Genomic DNA, 22,289 nt, shown 5'->3' with positions numbered 1-22,289 from the left:
ACAAATCCCGAAAAGGTCCAGTCCCAGTCCCAACACCTGCGCTCACTCAAGCAATCAATCGACCTGTTGGTTTTACATCTACCAACACACCGATCCCTCATAACGGCACTCCGACAGGGGCTTCTCCAGATTCTCGGGGTCACACAGCCACGCCATAATGGACAGATACTCCGCCATGATCTCCACCGTCTCCTTGTCATTCAATGCCAGCGTGTTCCTAATGACCTCCAGCTCCAAGATATTGTCTGGCAAGAGAGTAGGAAGCCAGATGAGCCCGAGATCGTATCCACCACGGAAGTCAACCATGCGGATGGGATCCGTCTCCTGCTCGGAGTACTGCTCCAAGCGCCAGTTGAAAACCTGATTGAAGGCCGCCTGTTCGATGAAGGTCGCGTCGTCGGTGCCCGCAGCAACATCCAGCTCCCGGAGGCGGCTCAGAACACGACTGAAGGGGGCATGAGTATATAGACTGGCCACATCCTGGTCCTCCGTGAGACGTGTCAGTAGAGAGCGGACCGTTTCACGGGGATCGACGGTGACGCGCTCGACGAAGAACCCGATCATTGGCCCGTCGATCTCCAGCGGGTTGGGGTGCTGGATGAGGGTCTCGTCGTTCTCCGCACCGGGCCAGAATCGCCCGGACGCGGCGACGTTGAACACCGCTTCGGAGACGCCCGTCCGATGCGCGTTGAGTAAGACACACGCGCACTTGCCGACAACGGGAACGGGGATGTTTGACGCGCTGCGCATTTCCGCCAGCCGGGGCAGGTGGATGTACTTCTTGGTCGAGCCGCTGATGAACGGGTCCAGCCCCTTGGCCCGGACTTCGTTCCATGTGGACAGGCGCGGCCAAGGCACATCCTGCGCAGCTGAGACGCCCTTCAGACGCTTGACGTGGAAGTCGACGGCATCATCGGCGGCTTGGCTGTAAATGTACTTCTGGTAGTCGGAGATGAACCGGCCATAGTTGCGGAAGTCCATGCGCGGAAGACCATGGTTGGCAAGGAGGTCCTTGAAGTCCTGCAGCCAGCGGAAGATGGTCACCGCGTCGTAGATGCCGTGGTGGCAGTGTAGGACTACACCCGCACGAGATGAGTGGCGATCCTTGACGATGGTCGCCTTCAGGAAGGGACCGGGCAGCACGACGCAGCCTTCCCAAGGGTTGTCGGCCTTGTATGCAGACAACGCAGCAATGTGATCCACTTCATTGTCATGGGCAATGTGCAGCTTCATCCATCTGGCGGTCGGGCGCATGACCATCCAGATCATCCGGTCCTTGTCGTACTGTGCGACGGTGCTGCGCAGAAGCGGATGGCGATGCAGCCACAGGTGGAGAATAGCCTCGAGGTACTCCGCGCTCAGGTCGGGCGCGGCAATCCAAGAGGTTCGGATCTTGAAGGCGCTGGGACTGAGGGTATCTTTCAAGAACCAGGTCTGGGTGTCGGTAACATGCATTGTGTCCTCAACGTCGTCCCAGCCAAATCCAAGTGGGCGAAGGGTCGATTCGCCTACCTGCTGTACCCGAGCTGGATCGAGGTAAGTGTGCTGAGCGTCGTTGGTAGGCGCCTGAACGACCGGCGCTTTCATGCTGGCTATGCTGCGATCGGCCAGAAACTGGGCTTGCTTCCGAATCGTGTCGTGCTCGATCAGGTCTTTGCGTGTCACCCGTCCAAGCCGCTTGGTGGCGGTATGCAAGTACTGGATCATCATCATGCTGTCGGCGAAGGTTCGGATAGGAGCGTCGAGATCGAGCTGGTCCGCTTTGACTCCGGTAATGGACGCCCAGATGGCAGCGGCTTGAGAAACGAAGTCTCCAGAGGTAGGATCCATGGTGGTCTGCTGCTCCAGGTATTCAACCACCAAGGTTTTCAGATTCGGCTTCAAAACCTTGCCGGTGGTGGTAGTGGGGTAACGCTCTTGCTTCAAGTCATCCTGCAGCTCGAGAATCATGGTGGGAGCAAACGAGCGTCCGAGCTCTTCCTGCACCTTAGCCTGCAGCGTGCTTGAGGACACATCGACGGATTTGTCGCGACGGATCACAGCCATCGGCACTTCACCGGCCACGGGATCGGGAATCCCTACGACATAAGCCTCCTGAAATCGAGGTTAGCATGGATTTCGTAGGCCAGAAAGCGAATCTACTTACCCTGACTCCAGGGAGTTTGGTCAAGCACTGCTCGATCTTGACAGGCGAGATGTTCTCGCCACCGCGGATGATCAGGTCTTTGTATCTGCCCAGGAGGTAGACATTACCGTCTTTGTCCATATAACCTTGATCACCGGTCGCAGACCAGTTCACACCGTCCTCAGTGTAGCAAGTGCTGTTGTCTTCTGCACTTGCATCGAGATATCCTCCAAAAATAGGATAACCACCCTGATGCAACTCCCCGAGCTGGCCTCGACGGATGGGAACCCGGCTATCAGGCGCGCAGATCTTGACTTTGGCGCCGGCTCGTGGGGGACCCAAGCACACCTCTCCTTGGATCTTCTGGTGCGATGCGGCCTCGTAGAAATTCAGCAGGGTAGCCACGCCTTCTGTGGTTCCGTATCCTGCGATGGCCCGACTCGCGCCAAGCGACAGACAGAGCTCGACGATGCTGGGCGACAACGAAGCGCCACCCAGCACGATCTGGTATAGAGACTCGAGCGGATCGCTTTCCGGGGTGATCTGAGCGGCGATGGCCTGAACCATGGACGGCACACACGCCGTGTGGACTTTCGGTCCGAGGCGGATGGCTTCCAAGGAAGCGGCGGGGTCGAAGGTCGGGCTGGGATAGACAACCGTCGCTCCACTGAACCAGGTTCCAAGCGTCATCACAATTGCGAAAATGTGGAAACTGGGTAGATGCCCGCAGAGAAGATCGCCGGGTTCGATGCTCAAGGTGTTCACGACCATCAGGCCCGGTGTGGCGATCGAGAGCGTGGTATGCGGACAGCCCTTCGGCAGGGATGTGGTTCCACTGGTGAAGAGAATGAGAACAGTCTTGTCGGTGTTTGTGGGTGAAGGAGGAAGGATGGACTCGTCCGATGCGTTGGCCATCAGTTGTGGTAATGTTGTCCAGCTTTCTGGGACGGGTTCGTCGCTTGCGGCTCTGGTGATGCCCTTCAAGATAGGCTGGAATCCCCCCTCTTGCAGTGCGGCATCTAAAGGCGTGGTCATGGGCGCCGCCGAAACAAAAACCGCGGCAGGGTCCAGCTTTCGCAACAAATGAAGAGTATCTGCGCGCTGACCGAGCATCCGAGGATCCAACGGGGCAAATTGACATTCGAGGCGAGCTGCAGCCCAGAACAAAACAGCCCACTCAGCTTCGTTCAAGAGGAAGGCTGCAATGCGACTGCCGCTGCCGATGCCTGCCTGTGCTAAAGAGGCAGCCAAGCGCACACCCCGGGCGTGCAGCTCTGAAAAGGTCCAGCGCAAAGGCTTCTGCACCTTGACTCCGGCAGACTCATGTTCCTCGCTTTGTCGCAGTGCGACAACGGCGTCGTGGTGCGGGAATCGCTCTGCAGTCTGTCTCAACAGGCCGAAAAGATGTCTGTCTGGCGGTTGCTGTGAATCGTCTGCGGCCTCGGCCACGATTTTCCTTGCCATGATGAGAGGCTAAGGTTTGAGTCTGTGAGGGAGTATACGAAAATACAAAGAAAGAAGGGAAGAAAGGAAGCAAATAAAAGGCTTTGGAGCACGAAGGCAGCGATCGCACTGGTCTTATACATTCAAGCGCAAGATCCGTCTCCATCGAGCTGGTTGACTGAGACCAGAGTTGTCAATAGTACCACCGCAAATCCACACTATCAGGAGTCCACGACTCTGGACCTCCCCTACCCTCCAATCTCTCAATCATAGCCCCTCTATAATCCAGACCTCTCTTTGGTTGAAAGTGGTTCGTATTCTTGCGGTGCGTTCCACTACAGCCATCCATGGAGCTGGTAGTTGGGGTCCCGCCGCGGCGATCCGTGCCGATCTGGCCGATCGCTTAACAGGCTCGATGCTGCAGCCACAAATGTTGTCCAAAGGTCTAAATAAATCCTCCGAGTAATTAACGGTGCATATGACAGAATAACCACTCTGGCGGTGCTGGCGCTGAACGTCTAACGGCATTAGTGAATCAATAGTCGACCCCGAGTGAATCTCAGGCCGCGATACTCATCTAGCGGGGCGGGCCAGCACCACGGAGGGTTTTTGCTGGCCCATCAACGCGAATTTGCCTCTCTCCATGTGAAAGTCACTACTCCGTTACGATCCAGGGGCGGGTGGATCAGTCTGGCCAGGAGATAGCGATTTCTATTTTCTGCTGCGATCGTGATGAGTGGGTTTGACTCCCAGTGCTGTTACAGAGATTGCGATCGGAGAACAAGAGACTTTGATGACATGGCATGCTATCATAGCCAGAATGATGATACCAATCAAAGAGCCTGCTCAGTTACATCTACTGAAACTCTATTTTGGTCAGTCGATTTGAGTTCAATATTCTTCAATAAAAAAACAAACCCACCCGACCCTCGAGGCCCTGTAGCGGAGCCTGCGCTGTGTTGTGGACAAATGCGAATACTCTGCTAGACTAGAGTTTAGCATTTGCCATCGAACGTGCCCATCATAGTGGATGTAAGGCAGAACTTTACTGAGAGGAGAAATTATGGGATGAAACCTGTAGTCGATAGTGCCACGAGAGGGTGGGACAACACTGAGTGCCCACATAAGCAACTTTTTTCCGTGGGATTCGCAGAAGTGATGATCATCGAGACGCTTAGTGAACAATCAGGAGGGACCTGTCAGTGCTCAGCTCCCGATTGTCCATATATAGGGGCCTGCCCGAGCCCTGAGGGTGGCCTGTGAGACATCAGCCCCCTCAAAGATCCTCCCTCAGATCGTGCTTTCTCACACTAATCGTCACAATGTATCTGGAGACCCCATCTCAGCAAGCTCCGCGCAAAGCGAAGATTCTGATGCTTCACGGTGAGTACTCTTGATTCGCTTGCAAGCTCTTTAGAGCGGGACTGAGCAACGACGACCATAGGCACCGGGCAATCCGCACACACCTTCCAAACCAAGATGCGCTATCTTCACGATCCGATCGCTCGAGCTGTCTTTGCGACTTCCTCCATCACACACGAATACCTCTACCCGGGGGTTGTGGAGTTCGTCTATCTAGATGGACCGATCCCTGCATCCGAGATCGATGCATGCGACGAAAGCTACATGAAGCCCAACCGACTTCCCGACAGCTGGCTCTGGGGCTACGGCGACCCAGAGACCTCCGAGCTCAAGGGACTCGAGCACACCTGGAAGCATCTAGCTATCGTTCTGAACGAGCATGGCCCTTTCGTCGGGGTGATTGGCTTCTCGGCTGGGGCTGCGTGGTCCGTCATTCTGACCGCATTGCTAGAGCAGAACAACAAGATGAACCCTCACTTTCAAGTAATTATGGCCAGTTTTTCATCCAACTCAGACCACTGCTCTAACGCGTTTCCAAACTAGGTTAAGCATCCGCCGATGCAGTTCTGCATTGCATTTTCCGCATTCATGTTCGAGCACCAGACGTACGAGTGGATCTATTCGCGCAAGATCCAGACGCCGGTGATGCACTTCATCGCTGCGCTAGACACCTGGGTCACGGAACGACAATCGCTGAAGCTGGTTGATCAGTGCGCCAATGCGCAAGTGGAGTACTTCCAGGGGTCGCACTACATCCCTCGAGGGCCCCAGATCAAGGAATTGGTCACCAAGTTCATCCGGAAGACGACCGGATGGGCCCTCGAGCGAGACCAGGTCGACCCAGAATGGATTGACGTATAGCGTCCTTCGCGACATCATCCTGTGATTTCTCGATGGCATGGACCCGTGTGGAGATGGAAAACATACATGACTCGTCTGAAGTCATGGGTCTAGTCTTGTCTTGGCGTTCTCTGATTGTTAGCTCGGTGTTCCTGGTTACCAAGTACCCCTTCTGGCGTTTTTCCGTTTTTAATTCTTTGTATAGCGAACCTAATGCATTGTGCTGCCGGCGGTTGTCCCGAGTTATCTGCGGCATTCCCTGCAGATGTCAATCAGATTGTAATCACCCTGCCAATGACGCGTTACCTTTGTTGGGCTCAGAGATAGCGTCTGAGCTACGCAGCCGATGAGGCCTAAGGGATTCCTGCTCCACTCCAGGAGTTCAGGGATGGGCAGGCACCGTAGGATCAGTACAGGATTTAGCTCAGGGAGGGGTCTATCGGTGGATTCCCAATTGCCGAGTCCGCGACTGCAGCAACGAACCTCATCGCGGTGGGCTGCAAGCACCAAGGCTAGCATTTCCGCACCCTATCCACCGCAATGAAACGCGGACCTCCACCGGTTGCAGCTAGGTCCTTATCAAGGCAGTGCACGAGTCGATCGAGGCTTGCTGTTCCAAGGTTCGTGCCTGTCATTCCGGCTTTTGGCAGAGATGCCTATTAGGGCAGGGATCGTCAAGCCCTGCCGGAAGGCTCTCCGTTCGTCCGGGGTTAATGACATGACAGCATTAGTTGGAACTCTCCTGATATGTTGAGGGCGCCAATGCTGACTTGGAGCATAATTATCAATACGGGTTCTATCATGCGAGCGCTACACATCTAGGCAGATTCAAGTCACAGCAGGACGAACGTGGGAAGCTCAGCAAGAGTGTTTGTCGATCAACGCCGATCGGCGGGGCGGAGATCCACCCGCTGGAGATCGGCGCTGGGATGGATCTGGCTATCAAGATTGCCATCGACGGCGAATTTCGGGTTTCCATGCTGATGGATCTGGCTTGGCTGACGGGAGGCGATGGAGCTTACAGCTGGTTTCTGGATACTGCCCGATGAGGGTACTTATGCGGTCCCTTCCCTGACGAATTACGGTTCGTAGAGGTTAGAATGATGTGAACAAGACGCAATGAAAAAGGGGCAGACGCTGATGGGTCAAATTCAACGAATCTAAATGTACTGGATTACTGGTTCGTAGCTGTCAACAAGGTTTTCTATGGCTATCTCCTCGGGTTAGGTCTACCAACTATGGAATAGACACCGTAAAAAATTCCCCCCTCAAAGCATTCAACGTATCTTATCGCATCGTGAAAACCGAACTCCAAGCCAGAAATTTCAAGCCCGGAAAATAATTCCGTTGCTCGCCTAAAGCACGTCATTTGCCGAAGCACCAGGCTCCTGCATCGCCTCGTCCCCGTCTTCCTCCTTGACGATGGTGGTGCCGTCCTTGGCTGCGATGTCTTCATCCCCACTATCGTGAAGTGTCTCGTCCTCTTCCGCTTTGACCTTGGCCTCATCCTTCATCTTCTTTGTGACGCGCTTCTTCTTCGGTGTTGCTTTCGCCGGCGAATCCTGGTTGCTTGCGCGCTTGGTGCCCATGCTGAAGGTGATACCGCCATTCTTGAGGTTTCGGCGGAATTTCTCGAGGCGCTCCTTAATGGCGCGGGCAGTCGGCTTTTCTTCGCCGTCGGCTACGAGAGTTATTGGGTTAGCTGGAGATAGCCATCGGTTGTAGTGGGATTGAGTGTTAGAGGAACATACGCCAGATAGCTGCCATTTTGTCGACGTCGATGGTGAGATTGTGGCTCTCGAAAAAAGTCTCCCAGAGCTAGGATCCGGTCGTTAATTTCGCTTAGTTTAAAACAAGGCTCACAAGACATACGATGCTCATGTTTTCAGGTGTCCAACGCATTTTGCTTTGCGTGTTTCGGTTGGATTGTGCTATTGGCTGCATGTTGATGGTTGTAGATGAGTGGAGTCAGAATTCTGGGATGAAGCTCAGAGTGGATAATAGTGGGGTAGAGAAGAGAGTGGATGAAGAGGGTAGTTGGAAAGAGTAGAAGAAAGGAGTAGAAGTGATGCTTTTATAGTTCATCTGCGGCTGGAAGAGTGAAGTGAGATAGTGTGCAGTTCACACTCCTCTCACCTCCAGCAGTGTTATGAGGGAGCTTTGTCTGAGAGTCACTGCCACATTAACTCAATCTTCTTTCCTTTAACCATTCAATTCAAGCTCTCCTATGTTACATTTCTCTATGGCTTCTTCAGAGAACCAAATGTAACGTAGGCATGCAACCCGTGTGTTTATCCTAAATATTCTAGGTGCTTGAGGGGGTTCTTGGAAAGGTGCTCGAGAAGATATTCACCTTAACATACAGGCTTCGCATATCTTGTTGATCTCTAAAGGTGATAACTGGAGGCTAAAGTAACCTGCGTACATCACTATCCCCAGATATTTCACGTGTAGAAATCCCATCAAGCCACATAAGTTGAATGGCCTGAAAATGAAAAAGCATTGAAAAAAGTCCAACCGACCTAGCTCTAGGCAGCAGTCCCAAAGCCACAAGCGATACAGCGCGTCCGAAAACAAAGGTGCGGCCCATGACAAGAAGTCGAGCTCTACCGTGAGCTTTGATTCCTAGACACACATGTTGTCACTCTCATCGCTCGATTCATCCTTAATAGCAAACTTCTCATCGTCCTCAATGTCATCATCGTCCTCATCTTCCTTGACCTCAGTTTTGGCAGCACCCTTGCTCTTCTTAGTCGGAGTCTTCGGCTTAGCGATACGGCTGGCCTTGCGCTTGGCGGGTGTAACAGCCTTGCTGGGCGTACCGCCACTGGCATCTGTCGCAGCTTTCTTGCGGGGTGTACCAGCGGGGGTGTTGGGGTTACTGGCGCCGTCGCTGACCTGCTTTCTCAACTTGTCGATCTGCTGCTGCACTGCTCGGACAGTACAGCCTATTATCATATTAGAGACCGAGTGCGAGAAGTTGGAAAGGTTGTAGTCGTTCTTACCAGATCCCATGTACTCCGCAAGGGCAGTGTAATCGAGCTTCATATTCTGACTTCTAGTCTGGGTCAGGACACCGAGAAACAGCTGTCGAGAGCGAGAACAAGATCAGTCCGCTGTTATGAGGTAAAGAGAGAAAGCAGGGGCATGGACGCGTACCTTGGCGTTCGCCTCTGCGGTCCAGGCAATAGGCATTTTGTATGATAAAATTGGTGTTGCTAGTTGGATTAGCCAGTTGAGCGGTAGGCAAGTGGAGTTGTTGTGATGGGTTGATGGTTGATGGTATGAGTCAAGCTGATGAAAGACAAGGTAAGAGTGTCCGTGAAGATAGATAGAAGTTGTTGTCAAAAGAGGCGGAGAGGGTAGAGAGAGGATGTAGACTGAGGAGAGAAGTTCACTCTTATATCGAGAGGTTGCTGCGAGGGTTCCGTTAGAAGATCTAACAGTTGTAGTGAAGGAAACACTACCGCAGGATGAGCGGAATCTTACTGCCCGGTAGAGAGATATGGATCATTCACTCTGGTAGTTACCTTTCCATCATGTTGAGCTGACTGGCTTGAGCTACTGACTTACTCTACTAATCTTTTCTCCCTGCCCAATCCATCCTTGATCATAGATAATGATAGGTGATGTTGTTGATGGATGGATGTTGATGGCACTATCCCAATCGAGACATGTTTCTGCCTCAAAGATCAGGCATATTCCCCGCAACGCGCCTTCCCGATTGAGGAATTGTCTCCATCCCCCGCGCGTATCCACAAGCTTGAGCTTCTCCCATTTATCTGCCCTTACCTCAACTCCCTTTCTTCATACTATCGCGATATATCAGACTCCTTTCAGTGTGGCCTCTTCTACTGTGGCTTTTATTTCTAGCTCATACCGATAATGACAGCTCTAACAGCCTCAGCGCAATCTTGCCTCCGATGCAAAGGTGAGGCACTCAGCCGCCAAAGAGTCATCCGTCACTGACACCATGAGCACCTCTAGACCGTCACCTTCGATGTGAGAAACGACTCACTCGAAGATTTGCATTGTTCGATTGACTGATAGTTCAGGCTCCGGAGGTACCCCTTGTCGGTCGTGTCAGACAACCAGAGCCCGGTGCGACCCTGCTCCTCCAAAGATCCGTTTCCGCCAAATTCCTCGCCGCAAGCAAACGTTCGATTTCGCACCAGACCAGCCCTGGGAACAGTCAAGGAAGAGACCTACGTCACAAGCCAGACTTATATTAAGCATCTGCGACCGATACTCACTGCTCAGGCCGCTTGACATATGTCGACATGACTTCCCGCGTAGGCCAGAAGAAAGCCGCCTCCGAGGAGACCACAGCTGCAAGCGAAGGCTGTAATGGGCTGCTGGTCAAGACAAGGGCTTCGTGTCGTGTAAGTCGGACAGACCAATTTTGTCCACCATCTTCGTCACTTTCCGAGCACAAACAGCACGACGAACGGGCTTCATCTATGCAAGCCTCGAAGATTACTCGGCACGACAACAATACATTTCGATCGTCTTCGTACACGGCAGAGCATGCGAGCAGTGGCATTCAACACATGAAGCGGGCACTGGGCCTATCAGAGAGGAGCAGATATCTACCGGGTTCTCTGCATGGGGGGCCGACATCGAATTCCGATACTGCTTACCTGAGCCTCGAGGAGGCCTTTCTGCTTCGGCACTTCGCACAGAATCTAGCTCAGTGGGTAAGAGTACCGAACAATTACTGTTGAAGCCCATTAAGCGACTCACCGGCATAGTTTGATTCCAATGACCGAGATCGCCACTTTGCTCTTCATGTCCCTGAACGAGCCATGTTTTGCTCGGTACTGCGATACGCGATATACACGGCCTCAGCCGGACTTTTGACCCGCTTAGCATCCTGTGGCAAGCCAGTAGAGTCTCTTGGGATTCCGAAAGAGGTTCAATTACTTCTGAATGCCGAAACAGCGATCCGCTATCATGACATTTGCATCTCGTATTTGATTGAGATATCGCATGACCCCGACGAAGAATACAGCGAAGACTTTCTCACAGTTGCCACGATCCTCCGATTCTATGAGCGGATTGAAGGTGAGGTCTTTCAGGATGTGGTCTCCTGGTAGCGATATGCTGACACTGCCTTGACTTAGCTCCGTCAATATGTGATTCAGGAACATACCTCAATGCCATCCAGTTTAATGTGAACACACAGCGAGATGAATCGTTCTATGCTTGGTACACGAATCCATAGCCCAAGTCGGGATCATAATGTACTTGCCTGTCCTTCTGTTTCGTTGCGCCATTCGGCCGTTCTCAGTGCTCTCCGGCAGGAAATATGGAGTGCTTTCCTCTACCAACGCCCCTTCAGGCTACCAGTATCTCCAAACCAATGACTTTGTTTGGGCCAACAGGATCCTTGTGTGGGTGGCTGGTCTTCTAACGTTCTGCTTTGGTGACAGCCACTGTTCGGGCGCAGAAGAGCGGACGCAGCGCTGGTCAGCTCTAAAGTCCGTCGAGCAGCGCTGTAAGGAGGCAACGCCACCAGCCTTTAGACAAATACACTATCGAGAACCTGGGCCGACAGCCGGAGAGTATTTTCCCGAGAACTGGCACATGAACAGCTGGCAGGTTGTGGGGGCCCAGCACTTCGAGCTTGGACGGATCCTCTTGGCGGTATCTGATCCCCGACGGGCATCGCGACTGGGAATTGGCGCTTCTGCACGAAACAAAACTCTAGCGGATGAGTTGCAAGACTGCGCTTGGCGTCTGTGTGGATTGGCTGTGCCTAATTTGCCTTGCCCAGCTGCCCTAGTCACGCCATGGTAGGAATTGCCATATGTGGAGAGTATATCACCAACCCAGACGAGCAGAATGCATTGATTCGGTTATTGACTGGCTCGAAAGGGATTATGCATGGCCAACAGAACGGCATGGGATAGCTCCAGCTGAGGGACCCCACTTGCTGTAACGATAGTATGCCCCGCCTTGTCCACTTACCCCAGATGCTCGAGATCTTGCTCGGATCTTTGAGTGCGCTGCATAATCGCGTCTGCGTCAGCGGGGTTCATTGAATTAAATATCAGAGAACTATCAGCAGCGATGTCGTGTCGCCAAATTACCCAAAAAGGAAACTTTTAAGATACTGTAGGCGCAAGGTGGCTCCAGCGCAGTGGCACATGCCCTCATCCATCAAACAAAACAGTCTCTTCATCAGAAGAACATTGTGGTACACAGATAGCATTCTGGTAGAAACCAGAGACTAAATTGGAATTATAGTCCGCCTTGACCCATCTGAAGTGATGTATTGACTTTCAGAGCAGATGTCTATGAAGTTGTGACTCGTGAAAGACCCTTGAACGAGTTCTACGACACCATTGCAATAAAAATTATAGCACTCTCATCATTTTGGCAGGGGATCTCCACGAGGCTCATCGCCAAGCGCCAATTCTGCGCACTGGACCGAACTCGCTCTCCTTCGGCGACACCCAGGCTATCAAGGACATTTATGGACATAGCACGCCATGTGTGAAGGACCTGAACGACGTGATCCTCGGAGGAAGCCATACCCATCTCTTTGACGTGGTTGATAAGAGTGGCCATGCCCACCAGCGTAAGACTCTCTCCGCTGCTTTTGCCATCAAAAACCTCGAGTTGTGGGAGTTCAAGGTCGTACAGACTACGAAGCGGCTTCTCAAAGCCATCGATGCCCATTGCACGGCTCCCATGCCACCTGGACAAGCCATGCCCGACCCGGTCGATGTCACGCTGGACTTCAACAAATGGGTGCACCTGTTCACCATCGAACCCATTAACAACATCGCCCTGTCGTCAACCATGGACCTCCTAGACAAAGGCACGGACGTCGTGACAGCCCAGAAGCGGGGCGGCACGCTGTACGAGGCTCGAATGAAGCAGGAGTGAGAACAATGATGTCATGCACTCAGTGTTTCGGACGGAATCTCCCCGAGGTTAAGCCTTTTTTTTTGGCTAGCGAGGAGTAATATTGGCTGACTTATTTGTACTCAATGGGACAGGTTTCCCTTTTTGGTGCTTGTCGGATGGGGTATAAAACCTCCGGCTCCAGAGTATTACCAATCAGGGACATGGGATACACTCCGACTCCCCGTCTCCTCTTCACTTCACCCCTAGGTCTTCAGACTGCCCCAGCGGCCATACCCGACTCTGCATGCGGGGAAAGTCAAGCCGTCAATTGCCGGGTCGGAGATGGATTGCCTTGAAAGACGATTCATCCTCAAACAAGGAGAAAGCCATCCGCGATGAGTTTGTCAATGACAACTCTCTGGAACTGCTGTCGACCGAGGTCAAGTATGACAATGGTCAGCTGCGGGATCTCATGCGGTCTCCGTACGTGTTTGGCGCAGCTTGGCTGACTTCCATCGGTGGTTTCTCGTTCGGTTACGGTAGGTTGCTTGACTGATCCGGGGAAAAGATGCTGGTGATCGCCCGCTGACTGAAAGTGGCTCCCGACTCTAGACCAAGGTGTCATCACAATCATTCCGGAGATGAACCAGTTCCGACAGCAATTCCCCCGAGTGCTCGCCCGACAACGCTCACTACGGCTTCAACACCGCCCTCATGACTGCGATGTTGGAACTCAGCGCCTTCATTGGCTGTCTGTTCTTCCCTCCCGTCGCGGATCGCATCTGCATCTCTCGCAAGTGGGATCTGACGGTTGCCGCCGTCTTCTTCGTCGTCGGAGCCATCATCCAAGCCGCTGCACCCGATTATGCTACTTTGGTCGCGGGCCGGTTCATCGGAAGTATCGGTTGCATTACGAAGCGATTATTTTTAGCATGCTGATATTCTATGACCCGATGAGTACCCGCTGTGAATCCGTGTCAAATAGTGAAAAATTCCTTAATTTCCTACTTTACCGTGCTGAGCTGACCTAAGGATACACCCGTCTCCCAGAGGTGTCCTTTGTCCCGGTGCCAGTCGTTTCGGTATATCTTTAAGCTGTCTGAAAGCAAAAAGCATCAACCAAAGAGCTAGTTGAACGGTTTTAGCAAGCTGGATTCCAAGTAGCGCTAAATTCCACTAACTACCTAAGAGCCTCCTGCTCTTTCACAAGACATACCGAGAAATCCTAAATCTAAAATGCAGTTTCCTCCTTATATGTTGTCAACCCAAATAACGGACTGTCTCTTATAAATAGCTCCTTGATACATGATAATTTAGCCAAAGGATACTCCTAGCAGGACTGAACAGTCTTACCTTCGAGTCCCAAAAACCGAGTAGTTTGGTTGACTCACCATGGATCCACTGCCACCTCCCCGACATAATCCTTCACTCGGTGATGAAGGAGAGGTTACCCCAAGGCCAGGCACTCCACATCCGGGCATAGGTTTCGATTCCACAAGGGAAGAACCGACAGAGGAGGTAGATGTTGCAAATGATCCAGACTTCCGTCCGGGGACCTATATACCGGTGATTGTAGTTTTCCACCTCGATCGAACACCCTCACTGCACGTGAGTGAGCTGATGACACTATTGCGCGCCCGCGCAGCTGTCGTGCATGCGTGGCATGTCGGGCAGCTAGCTACCTTGATCGAGCAAGCCCGGAATAACCTCCACGGGATCATCCTAGCGGACGGACGCCTCATGGATCCAGCCTATGTGGACATGTGGCTATCGATCTACCCGCTCATCGGGGCTCGGAAGCATGCCTGGCCGTTTATCCTCTCCGGGAACTTTGTGTGGGGTGCCTTGCGTAATCCCGAAGCCTTTGGGGTGATGGTGGAGACCATCTTTGGTGTGCCATGGGCGATCTCCAGCACCACCGCGGAACGCATGCCTGTTGTGGTCCGAAACTGCTTTGGGGAGCAATTCTACCACTACGCGGGGTGGCTGACGTGTGTCCCCAAGGAAGACCAGATCGCCATCCACGACGCTCGTAGCCCTGACAATCCTCCGCAGACTACGCTCCTGTTGACCTCGCGTTTTACCAACACCTCAGTGGCCCTGCATGCGGAGCAAAACGCTGAGACAGACATGCCGATGCCGATAGTAGGCTGGATTGGACTCGTCAACGATGCGGTGGAGGAATCCAAATACATTATCCGGCTTTGCCAGCTCGAGTACGGATTCATGACCACTCCGCCTCGGTTCTTCCCGGACTATACCGTCACCTTCGAGGTAAACCCTGAGGCTGTTTCCCCGGAACCTACTGATAATGGTTCTCCAGAACTTGAGGCTGTTGCTTCGGAACCTGCTGATGATGATTCTCATGAACCTTCAACATAAACAGCCAGGAACACCAGTTTCATTTCATTAACTTACCTGAACTTTTATCTGTTTACCCGTGTAACATTATGCTCGTAACTCGTCTGTTGCCCGTAAGGTAAGGGTGTAAGTGGTGAGTATGTCTGAGAAGCACACAGACAAGCATTCTAACGTACACACTCTTCTATCACCACGAGGAAGAAAGAAGAGGAGACTCAGGGAAGGAGAGAAGACAATAAAGAGACACACGTGAGAGCCGTGTTTGCCTGGTTTCGGTTGTTTGCTTGTTTGTGTCTCTTTCACTTCAATCTACACTTTCTTTCTCTTCTTCCCTTCCATAACTTTCCATTCCACACTCAACAATTTCTCCTATCCTACACTCCGTTCACTCCCCCTCTTCTTCTTGCTTATTATTACTTTTGCCCCTATATTATGCGCGTACCCCGCGGCATTCCCTTTTACGGACCTTGGCTGCAGACACTTGCAGGCTAACCGGACTTCCCAGCCTAATCGGTCCATATCGGCTCGAATCGCCTTGGGCCTTGGTAATTCTCACACCTGTGATCCCCGGATTTCCCCCTTCGATGTACTCCTACTGACCAACTATGATGGCAGATGACCAGCCCAAGAACTGGTTTCGTTCGGTGGTTCATGTCCCGAACCCCAAGTTACCAAGTCTTCCCAACAAGCTTTAGCCAGTCAAGCCCGTGCGAATGGCCTGATCTACCTACATCCTTCGGTGGCTTAGCAAACGCAACCATGAAGGGCTCGGACTTGCTTTTACTCGAAACAATCCCACTTGAAGTCTTGAAGATATTCTTTAATGTCGACCAATTATCCTGTTTGGCCAGAATGAAGTAATCAACAGAGCACAAGTGCCGGCTACCCCAGTGTATTGCACGCGAAACCCCACACAGCAGGGATGACCCTGCATCGACTACCTTGGAGAATGCTGAGGGACAAATGCGGGGTTCTTTCAGGCTACGGACGTCCCTCGCTCGGACTTCTGCCGCCCTGGCCGTCATGCTGGTCATTGTGGGGCGAGTGGGACAACCCCGGATTGCAGAAAAACGGCATGTGGAGACAGACACCCGGTGGCTGAGGGGGAGTACTGAGCCAGCCCATGCCGGATTGCCATTGACTCCTCACTTTCCCAGGGTATTTGGCAGTGCTAAAGCCTACAGATGGCCGTCAACAAGCTGTTTGTTTCTTGTTTCTTCGCCGACATTTACCCGCTTGTCAGGCAATATCGGAATTGTCGGAATACTTGCTAGAATTGACAAATCCGCCCCCCCCCCCCCGCTTTTGTGCTTGATTGAGGTGGTCGAAAAGGGAACATAAATACCTCCTTGACATCGCACCAAAATGAATCAGCAGCAGCAGCAGCAGGTAGCATTGAGACAGCAGAATGTACAGCCTAGGGTCGTGGGTCGCCCTGTTGGGCGCTCTGTCGCTCAGCTCCGCTGCACCGACGGAGCAGAACATTACCAGTGATACATACTTCTACGGCGACTCACCCCCGGTTTACCCCTCTCGTATGTTGATCCAGATATTCTTTTGTCGCTTCATTGATTACTAATGTTGGTCCTTTAGCGGAGGGCACCGGTACTGGTTCCTGGGCCGCAGCATACGAAAAAGCAAAGAGCTTCGTCGCTCAGCTCACAGACGAGGAGAAGGTCAATTTCACGGCAGGCTACAGTACCAGCAATGGCTGCTCCGGAAACATCCCGGCCGTCTCCCGCTTGGGCTTTCCTGGGCTCTGTGTCTCGGATGCTGGCAATGGCTTGGTACGTGGACCCAAACAGGGTTGAAGTTGCCTCTGCTCATACTTGGCGCAGCGTGGAACGGACTTCGTGAATGGCTGGTCAAGTGGGATTCATGTCGGTGCAAGGTATGGGCTAGTCTTCTCTAGCAGCTCTCCGGGGTTACTACACCGATCGATACTGATGCGTCGAGTCTCAGTTGGAACAAAACCCTTGCTCACCAACGAGCGCTCTACATGGGGCAGGAGTTCCATCGGAAGGGTGTCAATGTTCTGCTGGGCCCAGTAGTCGGCCCGATTGGTCGTATCGCGGAAGGTGGTCGGAACTGGGAGGGCTTCTCCACCGATCCCTATCACAGTGGTGTACTGGTCTACGAGACCGTTCAAGGTGTACAGGAAGCTGGTGTTGGAGTCTCTGTGAAGGTATTTATATGCTACCCTACTCGCCTACAGGAACGCGAGTCGATGTTAACTGCGATCTCAACAGCACTATATCGCAAATGAGCAAGAGACCAACAGAAACCCTTCGACAGAGAACGGAGTCACGGTTGCCTCAGTATCTTCTAACATCGACGACAAGACGATCCATGAACTCTATCTCTGGCCATTCCAAGATGCGGTCCTGGCGGGAAGTGTCTCAGTCATGTGCTCGTACAACCGAGTCAACAACTCCTATGGCTGCCAGAACAGCAAAACACTGAACGGGCTACTGAAGACGGAGTTGGGCTTCCAAGGTAAGACACCGACTCTTCAACCACACACAGATACTAATCACTAAAAGGCTATGTTGTCACTGACTGGGGTGCCCAACACGCCGGAATCGCCGGGGCCAACGCCGGTCTGGACATGGTCATGCCACGCAGCACCACCTGGAACTCCAACCTCACGACGGCCGTTGCCAACGGCAGTATGGAGGCATCCAGGCTTGATGATATGGTTACTAGGTGAGCCTACTCACCTCGTGCTAGCTGTCCTAGCACTGACTCAGTCAGGATTGTTGCATCCTGGTACCAATTGAACCAGGACACCGACTTCCCATCCCCAGGCATCGGCATGCCTGCCGACGTCTACGCCGAGCATGAAGTCATCATCGGGACATCCGCCGATGAAAAGGATACTTTACTACAGAGCGCAATCGAGGGACACGTACTCGTCAAGAACAAGAACTCCGCTCTCCCGCTCCAGTCGCCACGTCTTGTCTCCGTTTACGGCTACGACGCAAAAGGCCCCGACTCCACAGGCCCGACCTCCACGTTCTCGGCTGTCATTCCCGCCACCCAGAACTACACACTCTGGGTCGGTGGCGGCTCTGGATCCAACAATCCTGCCTACATCACCGCCCCGCTCGACGCCATCCAGGCACAGGCCCGCGCAGACAGCACCGCCGTCCAATGGGATACCACATCGTCCGACCCCGACGTCGACCCCGCTTCGGAAGCCTGCCTGGTCTTCATCAACAGCTACGCCTCCGAAGGCGACGACCGAACCGGCCTAGTCGACGCCGACAGCGACACCCTCGTGACGAATGTAGCTAGCAAGTGCAACAATACAATCGTCGTGATCCACAACGCAGGCATCCGGCTGGTATACAACTGGATCGACCACGCGAACGTCACGGCCGTAATCCTGGCGCACCTGCCGGGCCAAGACACCGGCACGGCCATCGCAGATCTGCTGTACGGACGCGCCAACCCATCCGGCCGCCTGCCCTACACGGTGGCCAAGCAGGCGGCCGACTACGGGGCGCTGCTGCACCCGGCGCAGCCCGTCGCGCCCTACGGCCTGTTCCCGCAGGACGACTTCACCGACGGCGTCTACATCGACTACCGCGCATTCGACCGCGACAACATCGTTCCGCAGTTCGAGTTCGGCTTCGGCCTGTCCTACACCACCTTCGACTACGCCGAGCTGAACATCCAGCGCTCCGCCGTCGAGGCCACGCAGTTCCCGCCCGCTGCCACCATCCAAGAAGGAGGCAACCCGCGGCTCTGGGACGTACTCGCCAATGTCACGGCCCAGGTGCGCAATGCCGGCGCCATGGACGGGGCCGAGGTCGCGCAGCTGTACGTTGGCATCCCCGGTGGGCCCGTTCGCCAGCTGCGCGGATTCGACAAGGTGCATGTGCCCGTTGGCGAGACAGTCTCTGTCACTTTTCCCTTGACAAGACGCGATCTGAGTACCTGGAACGTGGAGGCGCAGGACTGGGAGCTGCAGCAGGGAGAATACAAGGTGTATGTGGGCCGGTCGAGCCGGGATTTGCCTCTGACGGGCGAGTTGTCTATTTAAGCTGGTGGTCGGCACTGCGCAGGGTAGTTCAGGGTAGTGGTAAGCACGATTCAGTCTAACAAACTTATATTCTTGGTTTATTATCCTGGGATGTGTATCTAGCAGTTTTATCTACATACATACATGCAAACAGCGCCATAGCAAAGTCGTAAATCGTAAATCATCACCAACTAAATGACTCCTCAACATATCGTATCCCCTTGTAACCTCGCTTCAGGGCCAAGTGCACGGCTGCCCGGGTCTGGTCCGCCAATGCAACCGGGCCGCAGACCAGGACAGCCACGGAAGACTCACTCAGCTGAGCTGCATGTGCATGGGCGAGCACGAGACTTTCAACATTTGGTCGTCCCTGGGCTATATCAAGATCGTCCATGGATTCGACCCGATCATGTTCGTGAGGGTTCCGCTTCTCAGTCGAGTAGAAGGAGGCGCGGAAGTCGTCGCGAGTCAACGCGGGTGCTAACTCGCGGGCGGCAATCTGTCGAATGAACGAGGCCTGCCGGGCTACCCAAACCAGTTGCATATCCCGAGTTTGACTGGCCGCTTGCTCGGGGTCCTCCACGGTCCGCAGTATGTGCTCATGGATGTACGGAATGATTGCTGCAATGCCTGTCCCGCCGGCCACAAGGAGCACCGACTCGTAGTTCCATAGAGGAAACTGGTCGCCGTAAGGACCTTCCAGCAGGATTGTCTTGTCAATACTCAGCGTCGGAGACCGCATGCACTGATCACGAAGCTGACGCGTCCACCCGTCGTACGGCCGGACCCAGAAGACAAGCTTCAAGCCGCGCGGGGCGTCACGCTTCAGCTGTAGCTCCTCGGCCGTGTGCGTGGACTCTGACGAAGAATCAGACAGAAGAGGCACCTGTGTTACATCAATGGAGTGGTCACCCTTGGCTAGGGGTGGGGTGGGAGATGCGTCCTTGTAGTCTGCCTCGTAGAACCAATGACCAAGGGTGAAAGGGTGGCTTTCCCAGCCCGTCAGCCGAAACGGCTGGTAGAGGTAGTAGTACTGTCCCGGTGTTGGGCACAGACGCTTAGAGCCAGGAGCGACCTCGAGACGAATCACGTCCGCAGAATGGTCGTAGCTGGCTAAGCTTTTCGTGTACAGTATCCTATTACCAGCGTTGACTCGCACGTGAATGTTGCAGTAAAGCAACCGGACGAGACGAAGAACTCGGTCCATGACCCACATGGCCACGGCCGGCCAGAGATAGGTCCAGTATCCGTGGTCTGAGAAGATGATAGTATGGCTGGTAGCAGAGTTGAGATTAGTGCGGGTTGAATCACGCTGGTTTCGAGTACTCACTAGAAGCAACCAACCAGCAGTCCAACAGAAAAAACGATGTGCAACAAGAGGAAGATTTCATAAGCTCGGTGGCGGAGCCACTGAATCGCGAGTGGTAAGATTAGGACCATAAGGACTGTTGCCTGCTTTAATGTCAGCCTCGCTATCGGACGGTCTGCAATGGTCATTACGCACCCCTGTGCCCCATAGTAGATATGGCTTTTGCAGCTTCTTCAGCAGTCTACCTTCTATAGCGATTGTAAGCTATTTTCGTGTGAGCCTTCCGAGAAACACGACTTACTCTCGTACATGATGAAGAGGTAAAGGAAAGTATGAGCGATCGCCTGGGCAGTCGCAATCCAGGCGACGTGGCGATGAAATAGGTTGAACGTTGCAAAGCTCCACCCGGTGGCCCATATGAAGATGTTGTTGCGGCCAGCGAAAAGCCAGAGCAGTGGTAGATTAGCGAAAGATAGGATGCCTGTTCTGTCCGCCGCATACCGAAGCAGCTGCGATTGTTTATCAGGCCAGCTGCAATAACTGGGTCAGTCATCCGCAGTCGCACCCGTTCTGCTCCCGGGGTCTTACTAGATGTTATTCGGTATCAGTCGATAGCTGACAGTACAGACGACCATGCTTAGGACCCAGAAGAAAAACACAATAACAGCTTCTAATCGTGTTGGAAAGGTCCACCAAAGCAATTTGCGGCCCTGGGACTGCAGAGGGTGAGGCACGACGAGGTGCATCTGTACCCAGTGATAGATCTTCTGGAAAGGCACACAAAGTCTGCGAAGGCCTGGACTAGACCTATAGCTGGTTTGTACCACTTCAGAGTGGATGACATGATGTACCAGTCGCTGAACAATCCCCAAGCCGAGTATGCCGAGCCAGAACCCATATCCAACCAATCTAGTAATGGTAAGAGACCCTTCTCTGGGTTGAGGTGAACGCACAGAATCCTCTTACCCATAAGCGTAATGTGTCCAAGTTTGGAATTCCCAAGTATCCTGCCGAGAGGCGCGGTTAGAGGTTGGCGGGAAGAACGAGAATTCCACGTACAATAGTTTGAAATACGATATCATAATAGGAGGGCGCGAGGAGAACAGGTGTATTGAGGAGATGCTTTCTTGGTATCTCCAAGTATTTGACGACTGGCATGCGACGAAGAGCGTCACGGGTGAGGTTCTCGGCGACTTGTTCGCGCGGAATCAGATCGAGGTGACTAAACTGTCGACACAACTTTGCCAGTTGGGCGATGCCAGCTTCTCTCTCGAAGGGGAGACAGTAGAGATCGGAGGCAGCGTAGATGGAGGTGACCTCTAGCGGGTTCTGACACCGGGTCTCCCAGAAACCCACGTCTGGGTCTGCGGCGAAGGTGAGGTATCCATAAGCGGTGTATATCGCAGTAACGCAACGTTCGTTCTCGGGGAGGAATTTAGATGCGACGAGCGAGGTATATAAGGAGAAGAAGAGGATCAGCCCACTGAGTGCCAACATGACTGAGGGCAGGGAGGGGTAAGAGGAAAGGAGGAAGGAGAGAAGAGGTGGAACTAAAACTGAAGGGTGGAAACTCCAGTCAACCCTCGCTCAGGTTGTGGGGCGGACATGCCAGTGTGAGGTGACTTTCACACGAGATCGCTCTGCGCCCGGCGATTCGCGTATCCGAGACCCGCCGTGACAGAAACAGGGCGAGAAAGAGAGGGGAGAAAGATGGAGTAGTCTGAGGTGTTCTTCGTTGAGTGGCGGATACCAAGGTCAGGTCTGATGCTATGTCCTGAGCAACAGAAAAGAAAAGAAAAGAAAAGAAGAAAAAGTAATAGGGAGCAGGTTAGGCAGCCCAGTTCGTTCCTCTGTGATGGATGGATGGATGGAGAGAGATGGGAATGCCGACTTCGCATTTATCTAATCTGATCGGGCCATCTGATAGCGCCAAAATCTCTGATTGGGTACGAGCCCGTCTGCTACAG

The 22,289-nt window shown here is 53.3% G+C and overlaps 8 protein-coding genes across 8 annotated transcripts; 4 read left to right on the top strand and 4 right to left on the bottom strand.

Annotated features, from left to right (window-relative positions):
• Positions 1-78: 78 nt before the first annotated feature.
• Positions 79-3,589, bottom strand: BO97DRAFT_383516 (acetyl-CoA synthetase-like protein; the record flags this gene model as incomplete). The annotated part of the gene is made up of 2 exons (XM_025693370.1): positions 79-2,094; positions 2,147-3,589. The coding sequence occupies 2 exons, from the start codon at positions 3,587-3,589 to the stop codon at positions 79-81; spliced, it is 3,459 nt and encodes a 1,152-aa protein (XP_025554941.1).
• Positions 3,590-4,717: 1,128 nt separating this feature from the next.
• BO97DRAFT_458681 (alpha/beta hydrolase) lies at positions 4,718-6,025 on the top strand. Its single transcript, XM_025699240.1, has 3 exons — positions 4,718-4,951; positions 5,013-5,413; positions 5,474-6,025. The coding sequence occupies exons 1-3, from the start codon at positions 4,891-4,893 to the stop codon at positions 5,789-5,791; spliced, it is 780 nt and encodes a 259-aa protein (XP_025554940.1). The 5' UTR covers positions 4,718-4,890; the 3' UTR covers positions 5,792-6,025.
• Positions 6,026-7,033: 1,008 nt separating this feature from the next.
• Positions 7,034-7,714, bottom strand: BO97DRAFT_458675 (uncharacterized protein; the record flags this gene model as incomplete). The annotated part of the gene is made up of 3 exons (XM_025699239.1): positions 7,034-7,472; positions 7,522-7,588; positions 7,643-7,714. 3 exons carry the CDS (start codon positions 7,712-7,714, stop codon positions 7,126-7,128), a joined length of 486 nt encoding a protein of 161 aa, XP_025554939.1. The 3' UTR covers positions 7,034-7,125.
• A 681-nt stretch (positions 7,715-8,395) lies between these two features.
• On the bottom strand, positions 8,396-8,969 carry BO97DRAFT_475437 (uncharacterized protein; the record flags this gene model as incomplete). The annotated part of the gene is made up of 3 exons (XM_025700407.1): positions 8,930-8,969; positions 8,776-8,857; positions 8,396-8,718 (listed from the first exon to the last, which is right to left on the bottom strand). Exons 1-3 carry the CDS (start codon positions 8,963-8,965, stop codon positions 8,396-8,398), a joined length of 441 nt encoding a protein of 146 aa, XP_025554938.1. The 5' UTR covers positions 8,966-8,969.
• A 1,081-nt stretch (positions 8,970-10,050) lies between these two features.
• On the top strand, positions 10,051-13,599 carry BO97DRAFT_440431 (uncharacterized protein; the record flags this gene model as incomplete). The annotated part of the gene is made up of 7 exons (XM_025698073.1): positions 10,051-10,467; positions 10,522-10,834; positions 10,894-10,978; positions 11,074-11,507; positions 12,156-12,660; positions 12,893-13,108; positions 13,285-13,599. The coding sequence occupies 7 exons, from the start codon at positions 10,051-10,053 to the stop codon at positions 13,562-13,564; spliced, it is 2,250 nt and encodes a 749-aa protein (XP_025554937.1). The 3' UTR covers positions 13,565-13,599.
• A 418-nt stretch (positions 13,600-14,017) lies between these two features.
• On the top strand, positions 14,018-15,007 carry BO97DRAFT_411084 (uncharacterized protein; the record flags this gene model as incomplete). Its single annotated transcript, XM_025696164.1, has 1 exon — positions 14,018-15,007. The coding sequence occupies one exon, from the start codon at positions 14,018-14,020 to the stop codon at positions 15,005-15,007; it is 990 nt and encodes a 329-aa protein (XP_025554936.1).
• Positions 15,008-16,253: 1,246 nt separating this feature from the next.
• Positions 16,254-19,116, top strand: BO97DRAFT_175205 (beta-glucosidase). Its single transcript, XM_025690335.1, has 7 exons — positions 16,254-16,521; positions 16,580-16,773; positions 16,825-16,877; positions 16,949-17,171; positions 17,236-17,482; positions 17,530-17,692; positions 17,741-19,116. Exons 1-7 carry the CDS (start codon positions 16,395-16,397, stop codon positions 19,032-19,034), a joined length of 2,301 nt encoding a protein of 766 aa, XP_025554935.1. The 5' UTR covers positions 16,254-16,394; the 3' UTR covers positions 19,035-19,116.
• Positions 19,096-22,174, bottom strand: BO97DRAFT_403056 (ferric reductase family protein). The gene is made up of 7 exons (XM_025694648.1): positions 21,382-22,174; positions 21,289-21,329; positions 20,911-21,231; positions 20,624-20,853; positions 20,518-20,570; positions 20,344-20,465; positions 19,096-20,287 (listed from the first exon to the last, which is right to left on the bottom strand). The coding sequence occupies exons 1-7, from the start codon at positions 21,817-21,819 to the stop codon at positions 19,198-19,200; spliced, it is 2,295 nt and encodes a 764-aa protein (XP_025554934.1). The 5' UTR covers positions 21,820-22,174; the 3' UTR covers positions 19,096-19,197.
• Between the last annotated feature and the right edge of the window lie 115 nt (positions 22,175-22,289).

Source organism: Aspergillus homomorphus (genome assembly GCF_003184865.1).
Source record: "Aspergillus homomorphus CBS 101889 unplaced genomic scaffold BO97scaffold_4, whole genome shotgun sequence".
Classification (NCBI taxonomy): Eukaryota; Fungi; Ascomycota; class Eurotiomycetes; order Eurotiales; family Aspergillaceae; genus Aspergillus; species Aspergillus homomorphus.
This window is presented reverse-complemented; position numbering and strand designations above follow the sequence as displayed.